The sequence below is a fragment of the Mus caroli genome, chromosome 11 (assembly GCF_900094665.2).
Source record: "Mus caroli chromosome 11, CAROLI_EIJ_v1.1, whole genome shotgun sequence".
In the NCBI taxonomy this organism is placed as follows: Eukaryota; Metazoa; Chordata; class Mammalia; order Rodentia; family Muridae; genus Mus; species Mus caroli.
The window spans coordinates 105,861,292-105,880,654 of NC_034580.1; the positions used below are offsets into that span (position 1 = coordinate 105,861,292).

General features: G+C 41.2%; 1 protein-coding gene across 2 annotated transcripts in view; it reads right to left on the reverse strand.

The window, feature by feature from the left end:
- LOC110304251 (ATP-binding cassette sub-family A member 8-B) overlaps positions 1-19,363 on the reverse strand; it is a 59,925-nt gene that overhangs the window by 39,520 nt on the left and 1,042 nt on the right. The window contains exons 2-9 of one of the 2 annotated variants that reach the window (XM_021175489.2): positions 7,979-8,080; positions 7,146-7,350; positions 6,191-6,352; positions 4,067-4,170; positions 2,738-2,964; positions 1,316-1,457; positions 844-1,029; positions 11-158 (exon numbers count right to left, since the gene is read on the reverse strand). In XM_021175489.2, coding sequence (XP_021031148.1) covers positions 11-158; positions 844-1,029; positions 1,316-1,457; positions 2,738-2,964; positions 4,067-4,170; positions 6,191-6,352; positions 7,146-7,350; positions 7,979-8,074 — 1,270 coding nt within the window. In that variant the 5' untranslated portion in view covers positions 8,075-8,080. Of the gene's footprint in view, positions 1-10; positions 159-843; positions 1,030-1,315; positions 1,458-2,737; positions 2,965-4,066; positions 4,220-6,190; positions 6,353-7,145; positions 7,351-7,978; positions 8,081-19,363 lie in introns of those variants that run through there. The other variant, XM_029483089.1, reaches the window with a different exon arrangement.

Below are 19,363 nucleotides of genomic sequence, written 5' to 3' on the forward strand. Positions count from 1 at the left end.
CTGTACTCACTTGGCAGAACTTTTTCAAAGTACATCATCAGGGCCAGATACAAAAACGCATCAAATACCAGCATGAAATTGGTTGCTATAATCAGATTTGAGCCACTGGCTGGATCAGGGGGTGCATTAGAATTTAAATCATAGTCCACACGTAAGAGCTGAAAGTTTTTTAAAAATGAAGAGAAAATAGATTTATGATAAAAGTTAAAATTCAAACTGGGTTTTACAGTAATAAAATAGTTATCGGCTACTTCGCTCGCTCCATGAACATAGAAGAGATGTATAGTTCCCAAACCCCTTCTGTAGTATGGACATGCGGGCAACTGTAATAGTAAGTGCCATGATATGAAATAGAAGCATTAGGCAAAAGTGAGGAGGTGTTCAAACTTGGAATCTGTGCTCAAACTTAGAATTATCTATCTATCTATCTATCTATCTATCTATCTATCTATCTATCTATCTATCTATCTAGATATAGATGATATAGATATAGTTACTTTTATTTCATCTGTATGAGTGCTTTGCCTCCAAGTTTGTGTTTGTGGCGTGTATGCCTGGTGCCCCGACAAGCAGTTGTGAACCAAACTCTGGTCCTCTGAAAGAGTGGTCTTACCCACTGAGCCATCCCCCCAGCATCCATGCTGTCTTACTCCCCTCCCCCACATTTTCTAGATGGCTTACTTTGCTGCATCCAATCCCATGAAAGCTTTCAAAAGGTCGCTTTTGTTAAATCAGAGTGATTATGCTAGGGCTTTAAATCTTAGAGTTTTGCATGTGAAAAATGATATCAGGCTAATGAGTTCTAGAGAAGAAAGATGTCACCAATAGGTAACAGGTCCTCACCTGGGCCATTCCTAGTGTGAAGGCAAAGGGGCTAAAAAGACTGAGAGTCCATTCCACAGATGCAGGGAGGTATCTGTACAGGGCTGTGAAGCCTAGACTTCCCCAGAAGATGGTGAGAAGAAACACAGACAGGCCAGTGAGGACAGACTTCCTCACCAAGACGCTCATTAGGAAAGCCAAAGTGATCTAGAATGAGAGCAGACCCAGGTGGCTTTCATTTATCTCAAATAATATGGTAATAATAATAATGAATAATGAATAATAATAATGATAGAAGGGATCTAACATACAAATACACAAAATATGTCTTGTAAACTGTGCTACACAGTACAAAAAAGTACACTTGTCTATGGAGTTTTGTGTGCAAACAGAAGATTTAAAAAACCTACTATACGTGAAATAATGACCTCTTTGAGAAGATGCTTAATTCTTAGGGTAAGGGATGGGCAAGGGGAATTTTAAATCAACTCACCATAGACAATCCGTAAAGGAGGAAGAGGCTAAAGACCATCATGAAGCTGGTTAGAATAAAAAACTGGACAGATTTGATAACGAGTGCCAGGGATATAGCCATAATGAAGACAAAGCCAGCATAGAGCAGACCCCAAGATAGCCTGGTGTGGAAATAAAATTCCCTTTTAGTCTTTGAAACATGGCAGATGAGGAAGATATATGATCGATTTTTAAATAATTTTAACATTCATCCATTTGTTTATGCATACTTTCATCTTTTAGTACTTCATTCATTCATCCATCCACTCACTCACGTTGCCATTCTTCAGGTACTGCATGTTTTAGGATATGCAACGATATACATATGGGACTACAAATATTCTTTTTCCCACTAAGCATTCTTCCAAGTTCCATAATTCTATTTCTCTTATCTCAAAATTATCAGCGTGCCTTTTCTCATCAATTTCTTTGTTGTCAATATTCTATGAGATGTATAGTAAAATAATAATAGTTAAAGACCAGTTTAAGACATAGCTGCAAAACCAACAAAACAATTCTCATGCATATACCAGTTGCTATGGGTAAGGGAATGTTTTAAGAACATGGCAAATGTCAAATCATAAGATTCCCACTCCAAGACTAAGCAGAAATTCCATTTTAATATTTTCTTGTCTTACTAATGGACAATTTGTCAAATGTAGATGTTAAATAGTTATGATTCCTGGTCCAGACGTTTGGCTCTTGTATCTTTAGATTCTACAGCTTTCTACCAATACTAATTCAGGAAGGCAGTCAAAATGTAATCATCATAATAGAAAGGGTCTGACATACAAATACACAAAATTTTAGGGTCGTAGTACTAGCAGGAACTCTTTCTGATTTGTTTCAATATAGTTGGCTTTGTATCCATTTTACTTCCTTCTCTACAAATGCCACCTTCATGCCTCTGCCCTTCCTAGATGCTTGTCTATTCTTGAAATGACTCAGTATATAAAGATCAAACTGCCTATGCCATGCCCACAATCCCATTCTGCCAACCCATCTCCTCAGACTCGCCCATCCCCTTCTGCAGTCCCGAAGAATCTCCGGATGCTTGGTGTCTTTTATCCCAGTGATCTTGCTCCAGCAATAATGCCACCTGAGACTGTCTGCAACACGAGTCTTTTAATTGTCTTGACACCGTCACCAGAGTGCATAGCCACCCAATAATCCCTGCTTTACAACTACCCACCAATCCTAAATCCTAGGTTCTTCACTTCAAGCAGAAAAGTACAGAAAAGACACCTAGCACCAGCATGGCAAACATTATACCAACGTCTACTTATTCCATGTAGAAGGATAATGCAAAAAGCTAGGTAGCTATTGGTTCTAACAAACATAGGCCAAAATGTCCACTTTCTCAGGGCGCCCCGTTTAGTTGTTTATCCTGCATTTTACTTACCAGAATGCTGGATCTCGAAGGCCCATCATCATCATCAAGCCCCTCATCCTTTTCCTCTCTCTTGCAACATTGATTGACACATAATAGGTGATTGGGGAGAAGGAAATGATGCAGGTAAAAATGAAGAAATCAGTCAGAATTCCTTCTTGACTGACAAAAGGATGAATCTTCATGAATTTCCCCGAAACTGAGAGCAGTTCCTCCATCACTGAATGGTTTGTTGTGGTCTGAAAACATAGTGATATCTGTTCATAAAACTTGCAATATCATGAATGACATGTTCTGTTTGAAACCATCCCTTTCCAGGGAATCCCTTACTGGCCTGCCACAAGCATCTGCTAGAGGAAAATTCCATTTTCACATCCTGTCACTGGTCCCCTCGGATCCTGCTCAGGCACTCTGAGTTTACCCACAATGATCAGATTCCACCTCCTGTCTGCAACTCCGCAGCCAACATCACAACAGAATAGTCTGAAATACCTTTTCTAAACTTGTACATTCAATACATCTCTTACCTTAAGTCTCAAGTTTAACTATTATTCTGGGATATGGTTTGAGTGAGAATGGATCCCATCCACTTGTACGTTTGAATGCTTGGTCCCCAGTTAGTAGGGTTGAAGACACTGATGCTTAGTGGAATGAATTATTGCCCCCCCACCCCCAAGAAGCAGGGGTAAGAGAGCAGCACTGAATTATCCAAGGCAAGGTGAGTGTAGGAGTTATCACAATGGGTTGCAAAAGCAAAGTGATTTGTAGAACTATTTGGGAAGGATTAGAAGGTGTGGCCTTGCTGGAGTCAGAGTGGTCTTGTTAGGGGAGGTGAGTCACTGCAGTATACTTTGAGTGTTCAGAAGCCCATTCCAGGTTCAGTCACGTGGTCTCTGTGTGCTGCCTGTGGATCAGAGTGGAATGCTCAAACCTACTGCTCCAGCACCAAGCCTGTATGACAATGGCCTGCCACCATGACCATGGACTAACTGAAACTGTGAGCAAGTCTCCAGGGAAATGCTTTTTTAACATAAGAGTTGATTTTGTAATGTTGGCTCTTCCCAGCGACAGGACACTAAGACAGCCCCTGTTGTAGACAGCATCTGCTTTGATGATTTTCTCTTTACAAACATGGCTTCCTGACAAGGCTGATAGCATGCAAAAGGCAGGCTCCCTCCAATCTTTGTCTTTGTTTTGTAGCATACAGCAGCTTTAGTAACTTTTTCCCTGAATGAATTGATGAACGAAGAGGGCTAGCTATGTGTATCTTCTTCCTCGTATCTTTTGTGCCCCTGGTGTTTTGTCTTGTGTATTAGGGTGCATTCAACATTATGCACTTACTTCTATGATGGCAGCATTGATGGCAGCTTGAAGAGCCACAAATCCTTCCTTCCAGAATATGGCTATCAGACAGTTGGCATCTTCATACAGTCCATCACAATGAGCTTCGTGGACAAAAGAAACCATAAGCATCAACCATAGGTTATTTCCACCCTGAGAACAGCAAACAGTTGTCTTCACAACAGCCCCCAATTCCAACTGGTCAAAAACTATGAAAACATAAATTCTATATGAGTCAGACAGAGGTCTCCCAGGGAACCACCACCTACCTTGAATATCCCAGCAAGCTTTCTTTTTTTTTTTTTAATCATTTTAAAAATTTTGAGCTCATAATCACACCAAATTCCCCTTGCCTTTCCTTTGTCCAAGCTCTTTTGTGTATCTCTCTCTGCTTTCATGTGTGTGCATATATGCCTCAATATATCACATATATTACTACATGTACTATATTATATATAAATGTAACCTGCTCAGTTGGTATAGTTTTTCTATGTATGTTTTCAGGACTGACCTCTAGGTATTTGAAAACCAATTAATGTGTTCTTCCCTAGGGAATACTATTTTTGCTCTCCTTAGCATTCCTTCGTTGCCTGTGTTTCTTTCTGTAAGGCAGAGGCCTTCTGAATTTCCTACACCCACATTAGCATGTCTGTCTGTGTCATACATGTGTAGGTCATGTTGGTGAGACTTCATGAATGTAGCTTTTCTGACCTTCCTAGGAGTCACAGCCTCGTGGAAAACTTCCTACTCCTCTGACTGACAATCTTTCCACCACCTCTCCAAGAATGATCCTTCTTTAAAATTTGTTTTAATTTTATATTATATGTATGTGTGTTTTGTCTGAGTTTGTCTGTGTGCAACTACATGTGTGTATTTAATTCTAGCTCCAAGAGATCCAATGGCCTCTGAGCACTGAAACATCATACACAAACACACACACACACACACACACACACACACACACACACACACACACACACACACACAGAACATAATATTGGGAAATGAGGTGGGAATTGGATCAAGGAGTTGTGGGGAGGAGTGCCAGATAATTATGATCAAAGTACATTGCATGAAGTTCTCATAGAGTTAATAGAAATATTGTATTGGAAAAATCTTCATAGACACCATCTAATAAATATGTATTTGTCAGCCAGGATATTCCGTGATGTGTGAATTAGTTATTTGTGTTTTGCCGTAATAAATGCCTGACAGAAATGCCTGAGGGAAAAGGGGATGATTTTGACTTGCGTATTTCTAATGGAGTTTTCCCAGGCCAGACAGTCAAGTTCACACATGATTCCAAACCGCAAAGAAGGTGAACTCAATATTATACGTATTCAAAGGGAAATTTCCTTTCTCTTTTTTAATTTAGTCTTTCTTTCACAGTTCAGACTTTCACCCAGGACCCTAGGTAACAGAAACAATCCTTCATTCTTCCTCTGCTAACAGCTGATCTTGCCCACTGCATTGATGACTATGCAGGTGAGCTTCTCTACTCTCTCAGTGTTACTCTGCCCCTCCAGAGTCATGCCAGAATCTCCACCTTTCTAAAACCCAAGGCTTAATTTGTTATAAGATTGTTCCTAACATCCATATCTCTTGGTTCCTGTGCCAAGTAAAATTGTAAATATAAATCCAATTATCACATGTTCTTCTGGAGATGGGTACCCTTTATACCATGGAATTTTGGAAACGTCTCATTCATGTAGCTTTAAGCATTTGAATGGAAGTTTAGTCTGTGGACAAAACACCCAGAGTGTGAGTTTTCCTATTTCATTTATAAATATTTTACAGCTATATACTACAAACAACACTATTAATATGTAAGTGTGCGTACACATATACATTTGTCAATGTATACACGTTTTACAGTTATGTATTCCAAATAACACTATTAGTATTTAAATGTATATGTACATATACATTTGCAAATGCATACACATCTAAGCATTTATACATCTAACTATATAAAGCAATCATACATGGAATATGTTAACACATGTCAACATGAACAGACATTTTTAGAGGTTGGCTAATTTGTCATAATAACATCTATCCTTATGAATGGGTCAACACCATTGAAATACAGAGTAGTGTGGGACTGTGTATCTGGAGAACTACCATTATGGTCTCTGAGTTCCCTCGATGTTGGGATTCTCTGTCCAAACTGGAATTTCAGATGGTATGAGAATGTGTCAGAAAAAATGACTCTTATTACTTCTGCATGACTTTCTGCTAATTCCTTGATGTTTTCTTCATCCAGCAGTCCCAAGACTTTTTTATCTGCAGATGAGAGAGCGGGGCACATTGTTGTTAGTGAATAATGGAAGGAGGCAATGTTGAAATGTCAAGTCTGTCATTTTTTTGCAAAAGTTCTTCATGGAAACAATATGGAATCAATTACTGATGAATACATTATTCAGTCTAAAAGTCAGAGGACGATATTTCTGAGGTTATATTGAGGCACAGTCAAAAGAAATAATTAATAAAAATTAATTTTTATATATTTGACTATTGTGCTAACTTCAACAAAATAAAGTATAGGATGGTGCCAGCTAAATTATTTCTACAGTCATCATTTTAACAAATATAACATGGTATAAACCGACACTGGTTTGTAGTAAGTAAAAGCAGCACTACAGTATTGTATTCCTTTATGAATCCTAATAATATATCTTACACATATGAGTGTTTTGCCTGCGTGTATGTATGTGTACCATATAAATGCATGATACCTGCAGAGGTCAGAAGTGGGTATCAGATGTCCTTGAACTGGAGTAACAGACAGTTGTGAGTGACTACAACGGTGCTGAAAACCCAATGCAAGCTCTCTTAACTGCTTAATCATTTCCCTAACCAGGCTGATAATATGTTTAATAAGCTAAAACAAACAAATAAACAACCCCAAAATCAAAGAATAATGTAAAAGTTCAAAATACACCCAGTGCCTATGTTGATAGCACTAAAATAATCTTTTCTGTAGATACTATGTTCAGTGCTATATATCTTGTTAGGACTTAAAAGAATAAAATGGACGAGAGTCAAATCCTAACTCCTAGGTTACTAGAAAACATACCTGCCACGAAAGGGGTCGCAGCTACCTTCTCCATTATCTGTTGTGTCATGCTGGTGACAGGCGTGTAGCCTATCACGAACCCAGATTGTCTAAAAGAATCGACTCGTCCCAGATCCTTGGTGGGCACTGAAGACAGGTCAGTAGCTTCATGACCATGGGGATACCAATATAAGAAAAGCAGAAGGAGCAAGGAGCTCACCCACTCCTACACAGCCCAAGAAGGGAGAGAAAAAAATCACCATTCCAGATTATTCATCCATGACCAACAGAGAGAAAAATCATGATTCCAAATTATTCACCCACAACCATTTGGTTATCGAATTTGCCTCTCTCTTTGTAAAAAGCCCAGGGCGTCTCAGAGACAAGCCACATGAAATATGTGTGGCTCGCAATTGTCAGTAATTCCAGTCAGTTACTGATAGGGACATGAATGTATTGGGCCTCTTACTGCCTGTGCTGAGACAGATCCTCATGAGAAAGTACAAAATGCAATCAGCTGTTGTCTACAGTGCTGCTCTCACCTAGTGTCACCTTGGCAACCAGTTCAAGACATCTTTAATTTGTTGAAAATCTGGTTGTTGAAGAGGCAGCGTAATGTAGGTATAGCCTAAGGATTACACACCAAGATGTTTTAAAGGGTACTTGGCAGAATGGTGGTCATCTGAGGGGTACCACCTTGCTTTGGTAGTTAGAAACCCTAGCTATTCCCAAACTCCCAATAAATTAATTTGTTTCCCCAGTGCATGAGCTTAGACACTTTTTTTTTAAATGCAATTCTCAGGCCAAATACATTTATACCATCAGCAGTCAGTGGCAATGACATGGAACCATACCATCAAGGTCTCCCTTTTCAGTCTCCATTTCTTAAGAAGGTTCTTCTGTAATAAAGCACAAGTTTGTTGGCGCACACTTATCTCTCTCTTGATCATGTTGCCCTATTTAATGAGAAAAGGGGTAGGGAAAACAAAATAAATGAAGTGCTTAAGAAGAGTAGATAGCCAAGGTCACTGATCTAAATGAGTGCTTATCTCTTTCCCAAATCCCCATTCTGTCAAGCTTTGTCAGTTGAGAACTTTTATTAGTCTGTTTTCTATTGTTACATTAAAATAATGAGGCTAGGTACTTCACAAAGGAAAGATGGTTATTTGGGTCAATTTTCCTGGTGACACAGCATGGCAGTTTTCATCTTGGCAAGGTCTCCTATGGTATGGTACAGGGACAGGAAGGGAGAGCTAACACACTTCACGGGATGAGCATCAGTTTCTTCTTAGAGTGGTACCCATACTTACCACTTCCTTTAGGGTTCTACCACTCTTAGCATCACCACATGGCAGCCAAGTGTCTAGAATATGAACTCTTGGAGAGTTTAGGAGACAGACAGAATCCAAGCTCTAGCAGAACTGAGAGAAACATTTTAGAAAGAAAAGGCCATCCTTGGCTCAAGGCAGTTGGCTGGCCAGGCTTATACAGGAAGCATACTTCCTTACTGCTCAGACGAAATTGTTCTCTGCCATGTAAAGAACACAGAGGCTCTATGTCTCTGTGGATTTTCTCTAACCTTGACTTCAGCCATGCTAATGTACAGTAGAGGCCTTTCCTCACAACTTCATTTCCTTAACCTCCCCTATTACAAAGACCACACACTCTAGTTCTTTTTATTTGTTTATTTTCCTTTATTGAAAATAGATTGTTTTCTTATATAATATACCCTGATTATAGTTTCCCCTCCCTCCATGCTTCAGAGGTCTTCCCACCTCCCCTCCCTTCTAGATCCATTCACTTTCTGACTCTCATTAGGAAAAAAGCAAGTTTCCAAGAGATAACAACCAGACATGACAAAATAAAATATAATAAAATGAAGCAAAAACCATCACATTGGAGTTGGACATGGCAACCCAATAGAAGAAAAAGAGTCCCAAGAGCAGGCATTAAAGTCAGAGACCTACCTTTTCTTATGGTGAAAATAAAAGTGCTAAGCTAAAATCTAATATCTAATAATAGTTCATGTCTATATATGTATATCTATATGCATCTATCATCTTATACATGCCAGAGTGGCTTAGATCAATATCACAAATGACAGTTCATTTTGGCAAGGATGTGAAGCAATGGGAACATTCCTCCATTGCTGGTGGGAGTGAAAACTTGTATAGCCACTATGGAAATCAATATGGCAGTTAATCTGAAAGTTTGGATTCAATCTAACTCAAGACCCAGCTATACCACTCTTGGGCATATACCCAAAGGATGCTCCATCCTACCACAAGAACACTAGGTCAACTATGTTCATTTCATCTCTATTCTTAGTAGACAGAGACCGGGAACAACCTAGACGTTCCTCAACAGAAAAATGGATAAAAATTAAAATTAAATTAAAAAATTGTTCATTTACACATAAGATGCTGGGAGCCTCACAGCCCGGGCCAGGGTAGTGGTGGAGTTACAGAGTAGGACTCTGATGATGGCTTTAAAGTCTGAGGGTCTCAGGGCCTTCTAGCTCTCTAACTATACTGAAATGCTGATGATAACTTCTAAAAAATCCTAAAAACTTTCTTGTACTTTCTGACTGCTGGTTGCCCGGCATGGTAGTGCACGACTTTAATCCCAGCACTCGGGAGGCAGAGGCAGGTGGATTTCTGAGTTCGAGGCCAGCCTGGTCTACAAAGTGAGTTCAGGACAGCCAGGGATATACAGAGAAACCCTGTCTCGAGGGGGGGGTGGGCAACAAAAAAGGCTGTATAAAATAAAAATGGCACCATGACAATTTCAGACAAATAGATACAACTAGAAAAAAATCATCCTATGTGAAGTATCCAAAACCCAGAAAGATAAATATGGTGTGTATTCACTTACAAGTAGATATTGGCTGTTAAGTAAATGATTACCAAGCTACAATCAATCCATAGACCCAAAGATGTTATGTGAAGAAGAGGGCTGCAGAGGACATGCATGGATCTCTCTGGGGGCGGGGGGAGGGGGGTAGAATAGATTTTATGGACAGTCTAGTGCTATATCCACTCCAGTAGTGACTCTCATATGACAGGCCCAGAAACCTGGACACAGTCCTGAGGTAAAAAGTTCACGGAAACTTAATCTCCTGGAACCATGGCATCCCATATAATGAATGCTCCAAACTTGTCCTTGCAAATGGATCTGTGTGCTTTCTTTCAGTATTGTTTTATTATAGGTGCCTCCAAGCAACGATCTGCCAAATACCTAAGCAAAATTGAACTTTGCTTCCTGGCCTTCACCAATGCCTTAAGTAGTCCCTGAGCTGACCCTGGGCTTGGAATTCAGTAAGAATGTTGCCTATTCAGTGACATTCAGAATTGCTTCTAGTATTGTAAGAAAGATAGTGAAAGAAATCAGGCATTGCTATCTACTACATAGAGTTAGAAATCTCAGGGCAAGCTTAGCAAAGTAAGTTTAGAATTCTTATTATAGTTATGTATGGCAGACTACATTACTTATTATTAGAAAGTCCCCACACACAATCACTTAGAATAAAAGCTGAGCTACTCACATATACAGGAATTTAAAATGGTTTGGGAAGCAGATCAGGCTGTGGTTTTAGAGTATTGCATTATTCATGAGGTTAGCTAGAGCGGAACTCCCTAATTAGAACCATGACTTGGGTGTGAAAACCCTTGCCCCAGGAGTGTAAAGACCTCACACCTGGCTTCTAAGAATATGGCTGACCTTAGATAGAGCTGACTTTGTCTCAGTTGTTTTATTGCCCACTTCCTGCCAGTCTTTATGTTTGCATTCCTCTGCTTCGTGTAAGAGCCATTAAGCATCCAGAAACCTCATTGTACCTTGCCGATGTGTCACCTAACTTCCCTATTTTCTTCTGTATTAAAAGTTTGATGCTCCATTTGACAAATTACATTCAGATACAGCACACTCTCTGTGTCCATGTCTGTCTGTCACCCCCTTCTCACCAACTCCTTGCCCACCTGTAACTGGAACCCCCTGATTTCTTCTGCAGATTGAGGGAGGCCGACTGGGGCTGGTCTGTGGCAGTCTAGGGATAAGCACTTGCTTGCCAAGTGTTGCCTTGTATGCACACAATACAATGGAAGAAAAACAAGAGACAGAGACAAGAGAGACAAGGGAATGCAATAGAAGCCAATTCCTACTAGAAGCAATCTCCAAATTCTCTAAACTGTATTCCCACTGAAGTTTCAGGCAAACTTACACTGCTGGTGGGTAATGGGTACAAGCAGGAGAATAATAAAAGGTGTGTGTGTGTGTGTGTGTGTGCGTGTGCCTGTGCCTGGTGTATCTGTCTGTCTATGTGTCTGTCTTTGTGCACATATGCATGTAGGGGGCCAGAAATTAATGATAAATGTATCCCCCAGTCACTACCCACCTTGTGTCTTTTTTTTTTTTTTTTGGTTTTTTCGAGACAGGGTTTCTCTGTGTAGCCCTGGCTGTCCTGGCACTCACTTTGTAGACCAGGCTGGCCTCGAACTCAGAAATCTGCCTGCCTCTGCCTCCCGAGTGCTGGGATTAAAGGCGTGCGCCACCACGCCCGGCTCCCACCTTGTGTCTTAAGTCAAGGTCCTTCACTGAGCCTGCAGCTCTCAAAGTAGTCTAGGTTGGCTGGCCAGAGAGCTGAAGGGATCCTCATGTGTTTCACTTCCAACCCCCCCTCCCCCGGGATTACACATATAGACCACCCATGTCTGGCTTCTGGGGACTGAATTCTGTTTGTGTTAGGGGAGATGAAGAAAACCCTTCCTTCATCAAAAGGCTTATACTAAGCAAACACAATGGTGATTACCATTAGGAGTGCTGAGTTTTGCAATAGGGACAGGGCATGGAATTAAGCTACACAGAGACCTCCCAGCAGGAATAAGGTAGGAACGGGTAGGAAAAAGAAAAGTGCAGAGGAAAAGCCCACCTCAAGGCTTAAGTCTATAGAACCTAAAGCTGACACTGAACCTCAATCCAGAAAGGTCTCTGCTATATTTAAGGCACTGGGTTGAGCTGAAAGGTACCTTGCTGTATTGATGGGGCTGAGATGAGAGAACGGAAGGAAATCTCCTCTGTGGCCCAAGTGCCCTTGAGAGTTAAGTGTAGGGGCTGGGAGATGGCTCAATAGGATAAGTTCTTGCTGTACAAATATTATGACCGTAGTTCAGCTTGCATCCACATAAAAACCTAGCGAGGCAGTGCACACCTGTTCCCCATAAGGCAGACCATGAGGAATGAAGAAACAGGTAGATTCCAGGGGATGCTGGCCAGCCAGCCTAGCCAAAACAGTGAGCTCCGGATAATACTTAAATAAGATGAGGCTGATCAGGGGAGGGCTGATGCTGACCTTTGGCCCCCACGTGTGTATGCAACTGTGCTATCTGTATCTCTGTTACACACACACACACACACACACACACACACACACAGAGAGAGAGAGAGAGAGAGAGAGAGAGAGAGAGAGAGAGAGACCTAGCAAACCAGTGCACATCTATACCCAACAAGGCAGAATGTGTTACTGTGTTCATGGAACAGAAACTGGGGAAAAAGAAAAAAATTGAGTTCCTTAGACTCATAGCAAGTATACACAAATGTACACTAGCCAATCTGGGGCTGTGTGGAGGACAACCTATTGATTTATGTTGTATTGTATTGTACAGAAGGCAGATGTCTTATCTATATACTGAATGGTCTTTAGATTTCTTCTGTAAATAGTCTAGCTTGGTAAGTCTGTTGAGTCACATTTGCTGCTAGTTCATCAACTTCGCTAATCTCAAATTGCCAACCTCACTTTGTACACCCATTTTGCTTCAGTTTTAACCCAATTTAACAGTTCTACCAACCTTGTATTTTACGTGTATTTCTTATTTAGAAAGCACTTCTGGGGCTGAAGAGATGGCTCAGTGATTAGGGGCACTTGTCGCTCTTACAGAGGAACCAGGCTCAGCTCCAGCACCCACACTGGGCAGCTCACAGTCATCTGTAACACCCTGTTCTGGTCTCTGTAGGCACCTGCACACACATGGTGTACACACTGCAAAGCCGGTCCATGCATGTACACAAATAAAAATCCACTAAAAAAGGAAAGCATTTCCACGTTTTGAAAATTATATGAACATATCCTTCACTTTCTTCAAGTGGTTTTAACTGGTTTTTTTTGGGGGGGAGGGGGAGTCAGTAAGCTGTGTATATACAGTGTGAGACCACAGGACCTAAGTAAGATGCTGTTGGCAACTGTGTTTCTTTTATGTCTGTTAAGCAAATTGCCCTGGCATTGACTATTTAAGTTCTATCCTTTCATTTTTGATTGTTTTTTATGTCTCCTCTCTCAAATACTAGATATATGTGTGTGAGATTTTAAATAATCTACGCTTTCAAGTAGTTTTGTTACATTATTTCTTATATGAAAGACAGTTTGGAACTTCATAGTAAATGTTGCCAAATACTAGGGAAGACCTTCATGTAGTCTCTTCACAGTGGTCTTGACTGTCCAATACCTTCCCTCCAATGTCAGATGCCACCAACCCTTCACCAAGACATCTTATCTTCTTTCTGTCCCCTCTTCCATTGACCTGTGCAGATTTTGTTGGCTGGGCCCAGGATCTGAGGACCAGGAAGAATGGGGCAGACTGCAGTCTGATGCTGCAGACAACCTGACTTCAATTTCAGTGTACATTTATATACACGAATTTAACAAAGAAAGCAATGATCTAAAAAAGGTTGAGTTCTAAAAAACATGGTCAGAAAAATATGTCAATAAATGTCAGTAAGCCCATAGTAAATGTTGACAGAGCAGCCCTTTCCCAGAACTTTCTCAGGACAGAGCAGTTGAAACGCAATGGCCTGGCACGTACTATAGATTATATCTGGGAAAGCATGGAAGTGAGACAGAAGGTCATATCCAGATTCAGGGTACACTGACCAGACTGGGTTCCACAGCTATGGTCTGACATCCAAGAAGGATAAACATGCCTTATAAATTGAATGTAAGTATGTAACACAGGAGACATAAAATCACACCCAAGGAAACGCACCTGAGGTAAAAGGCCCTCTGCCTTTTTCTCAGAGCCTCTCTCACACTTCTCCAAGGTATTGTTCATCATGGGCCATCCTTTTGACAAAGTTTTGACATTATCTTTTTTCTAATTCCAAACAATACTCCATTCACAATGAGGAAGGAATTCCTTTTCACCAGTGGAAGATAAACAGGAGAAATGCATGCCATTTGTGAGTCCTAATCTAAAGAAATGGTTGGATTTCTCTTGTCATTTTCCCTCTTTAGATGAGTTTGGAGATGGTGTACCAAGCGAGCAATAGCTGCAACCGTAAAATCTTAGAGCAGAGAGGCCAACCACTGGCCATACACACGGCTTAGCGAGCAAGAAATTAGATTTTATTGTATTTGAGTCAACATATGAATTTGGTTTGATTTATTCTCATGGCCCCACTAAACATGAACTAATGTGTTCTCATGAACCCATGTGAGAGATGTTTCTTATTGCAGAGGGTAGTCTCTAGAGACTCCAACTGTTCAAAATGCTGAGAGCCATAGACGGGGCAGCTACATCAGTCCCCTCCCAAGATGCAGGTAATGTCATAGCACAGGGGTCAAGGATGTAAGAGCCTGAGAATGAGGAGGAATGCGCTGAGGGGCTAGTCTGCGGGTGTGATAGGGCTGTTGTACAGGAGAATAGCTGTGTTGATAACAGCTGGCCTGATGCATGACGCCACACAAATGTGCACATGGGCAGTACTGATTTGACTCAATGGTTTAGGAAAAAATTAGACATGAAGTTGGGGGCAGGTATGTTGGGAATGAGTAGGGATGGCATAGGAAGAACATATAAATAAAACTATTTAAGAGACTTAAAGAATGTTTAGGAAGGAAGGGAGAGAGGGAGAGGGAAGGAGGGTGTGTGTGTGTGTGTGAGTGTGTGTGCCAACTGCTAGTTTTACACCCACACATCCACACCCACCTTTCACAGTCCATATGATCTGTCTCTGTCTCTGTGTCTCTCTTTCTCACGCACACACACAAACAGAGAGAGAGGAAGATTGAGAGACAGAGAGACAGAGACAGAGACAGAGATGGAGACAGAGACAAGACAGAGACAGAAAATAATAATTAATATGTTTCTGAATATAATCCTTAAATACTTTAGAGCTAAATAATCATAGTTGAAGGTCTAATGTCTTGTAGCAGATCCATTGATAGTCAAACTGGACTTTTTCCAAATTTAATCAAGTTTTGGATGAAACTCACATACGTATTTTATTACTCTCATTTTCTCATATGATATATCCTGATTAGAGTTTCCTTTTCCTCTGGTCCTCCCAGCTCCTCCCACCCCCACCTCCCCTTCTGGCCAGATCCACTCCCTTTCTGTCTCTCAGTAGAAAGAAGCAGGCTTCTAAGGGCGACTGAGAGATGCTACAAAACTTGAGTTCCTACTAAATTTATAGGACAGGTTGCATTTATCCTGTTATGGAATTATTTTATGATTCATGCCATAGAACATGTGAGCTACAGAAGGTTGAGTCACTTCTGAGACCGATTAAAATAAAACAGGTTAAAATGCGTTGTTATTCATAAACTCACATGAATACTCAGGGAAATAAAATGCTTTCTTCTCCCCATGAATAAACAAACCAACAAACAGTGTAATGAAACACCAAAAAAAAAAAAAATCCCCAAACAAAAACAAAAACAAAAAAACAAAATCCATTTGCTCATTCATCATAGGTCTGCCTCTGCATGCTCCGGGCTAGGTCTGTGTGACTCAGCAAAAACTTCAAATTCATGAAGAGCTGATCCCGCCCTCCTCTCTTGGGTGAGAAGAGCCCCGCTAAAACACTGCCCCAACTTAAGAGATATATGAACATTTCACCATGAGATGTGACATTCTCCGCACCATTGGTCAAGTCATTATTAGGATATGGAATGTCCATTGTTTTCCTACTTTCCTGAAGTTTTGATTCATAATTGTATTGCATCTTATTTTTGCATTTTAGCAAGTGCTTTACCATATCCTGGTATTCATATTTAATAGAATCTGCTACTGTCAATAGATAACATCAGTAGGCTAATTATTTTTAACTCTTGCTTGTGTCTTTAAAACCTTCATGTGTCAAGTTTTAAGTTCTTTTGTCATTTGAGATTAGGTTCTCTCTGTAAAACCTTGGCTGTCTTGGAGCTCGCTATGTAGAACAGGTAGGTTGGCCTCACACTCACAGAGATCCGACTGCCTCTGCCTTCTGAGTGTCACTTGATAGAACCTGTAGAGACCATACCCAAGGAATAGGCACAGCCCCCGGTTGAGGGGTGGGGCCACCCATGAATCTCAAAAATTTTAAGCCAGAATTGTTCCTTTTTAAAGAAAATACAGGGACTGAGAGTGGAACAGAGACTGAAGGAAAGGCCATCCAGAGACTGTCCCACCTATGGATTCATCCCATCTGCAGGCACCAAACCCAGACATTATTGCTGATGCCAAGAAGCACTTGTTGACAGAAGTCTGGTATAGCTGTCCCCAGAGAGGCTCTGCCAGAGCCTGACCAATACAGATGCAGATGCTCACAGCCAACCATTGGATATAGCATGGGGTCCCCAATGGAGGAGTTAGAGAAAGGACTGAAGGAGCTGAAGGGGTTTGCAACCCCATAAGAAGAACAGCAATATCAACCAAACAGACCCCCCTCCCCCCGAGCCTAAACCACTAACCAAAGAGTACACATGGAGAAACCCATGGCTCCGGCTACATATGTAGCAGAGGACTGCCTTATCTAGCATCAATGGGAGGGGATGCCCTTGGTCCTGTGGAGGCTTGATGATGCAGCATAGTGGGATGCTAGAAAGGTGAGATGGGAGTGGGTTGGGGGAAGCACCCTCATAGAGGTAGGGGAGGAGGATGGAATAGGCGGCTTGCAGAGGGGAAACTGGGAAGTGGGAGAACATTTGAAATGCAAACAAATAAAATAACCAATAAAAGCAAGCAGGCAAGCTGACTACTGTTTTGACTATAGAAGGGAACAGTAATGCCATGGTAGATGTTGGAGGCCTGGGGTGTGTCTGCTTGCTCTCCTCTGACTCTGCTACTATTGTAGTAGAACTAGATGGTGAAAAGCTTAAGACACAGTACCACTATCCCAGCTATGTAGTGTGTGTATGGGGTGGAGGGCACTTGGATTTCTTAAAGCAACACAGACACCCCATGTTTCTCCTGGTTAACATTTGTCTGTACACACCTTTATCTAGCTCTTTACTTTAAAGCATTGGCGGACATTTTAAATATTTGATTCATAAAATACTGACAGCTGTTCTGCTGTTTAAAACCTAATTAATAAATAATAATATTTTAAAGTGAATTAAATTATGTATGAAACTTTGCTTTGGATAATCTCTCACTATGTTTTATTCTTATGTTTGATTTTATTTACCTCTATTCTAATCATACATTTTATATTCTTATCAATTTTTGCTGAACTGTTAAATATTTTTTTCCTTTCCTCAATTTCCTGTCCTGTTCAAAGCATATTATAAAGGTATTCATATATCTTTAATGGTTAATCTTAATTTTCCCAAAGAACTGTGATTTATTTTATAAAAATTTCACAGCTCTTATTATGATTTATCTTTTACAAATACTGTCTACATATATGAGCTCTCGGATAGATTCTAACTGATCCAGTTATTATACAGAAATGTGACTCGACTTTTATCTGAAGTAAGCACAAATAGATTTATGTCTACCAATAATAATCTGTTAGCTTTCCAGTGAATGGTCATTTCTGTGGTGAGGTGTTATATCTGGGAGGCAGAGGTAGAAACTCCACCTGTAGTGGCTCTGGACTGGCTTCATCTGGATTGGGAATTCATGATCCTTTGCCTTGTGTGTAAGCCAGTACACAGGAGGACATCCCAGGGGCTTTGCCCAGAACCGGCTGAAGAGAACAGCATTATTGTACTGCCATAAAGACTACTTAGCAGAACAGAACAGACTTTCCCACAGGTATGCAGCAAACCACAGCTTTAGCTAATTCAACACCAAGGGAAGAGAAGGAAGACCATCTATAGGAGAGAGGGTGGGCATGTGTGTTTGTGTGCAAATATCAGTGGGTGATTTGATAAGGGAATTTGCATACACACACACACACACACACACACATATATAATTAAACGGGAGTGTAAAATTTTCTGCAGAAGATGTTTCAGTGCATAATAACACCACCTCCTGCTACAACTTCAACAATCAATACTGTGCAAACATGCTCTGGTGAGCCTCTTCTGCAAACTAAGGGATGTAAATGCTCTTCAAAAGCATTTTTTTCCCTGAGGGAGGATACTAGATACCTAAGCTGAATCATGGAAGGGAAGATTCCCCAGAATCCCATGCTTATCAGATTTCTGGGAAGCATGCCAGGGATGTGAATGGCCCAGGGCTTTTGACCACAAAGTCAGTAGCTCCATCGTGAATACCATAAAATTGGTTCTAAGTCCTAAGAACTGAAGCGAGAGCTAGGGATGAACCCCACGCGATGATCCACAGCAACAGGCAGTGGGGCGGTGAAGCGAGCCTAGGGATGAACCCCACCCGGTGATCCACAGCAACAGGCAGTGGGGCGGGTCCTTACCAGAAGCGCTCCTCATGTTTACCACACACAGAGAACTGGCAAGCACGCGGATTCTCTAGAGTCGAAGCTCAGGTGATAACTCCTGGCCAGTCTAATGGGAGACACAATGACTGAAGACGGCTCAGGGGCTATTGCCACAGGAGGAACCTGCATAGGGCTGTTAAAGGAGGTCCCAGGCAAGGCAGACAGACAAGAAAAGAAAGGAGACAACTCATGGAAAGAGAGAAGGAAGGAATGGATGCCAAGAGTGAAGCTGCATCAGGTTGGAGTGCCCACTGAGGGGGCAGCTAAGGAGCCTCATGAGTTGTTCTCAGTCCGGATAATCCAAAGGGAACAACTTCTGAGGGGAGACAACTGTGGAGTCTGTTGGGGTGGCAGAATTGTCTGGGTAGAGATCTCAATACAGAATCAGGCACAGCCCTACAGGCAACTGCACTCTTGTCTGCAACTTCTCTGATTTTACTTGTAAATTAAAATCACCTCCTTGTCTGTCCACTCCTGGTGTGTGTGTTCTGAGGTTTGTAACAATACTGAAGACATGAAGCCTCCTTATCTGTGGCGTAAATAATATCCAAAATGTTTACATGTGTGTGTGTGGGGGGGGGGGG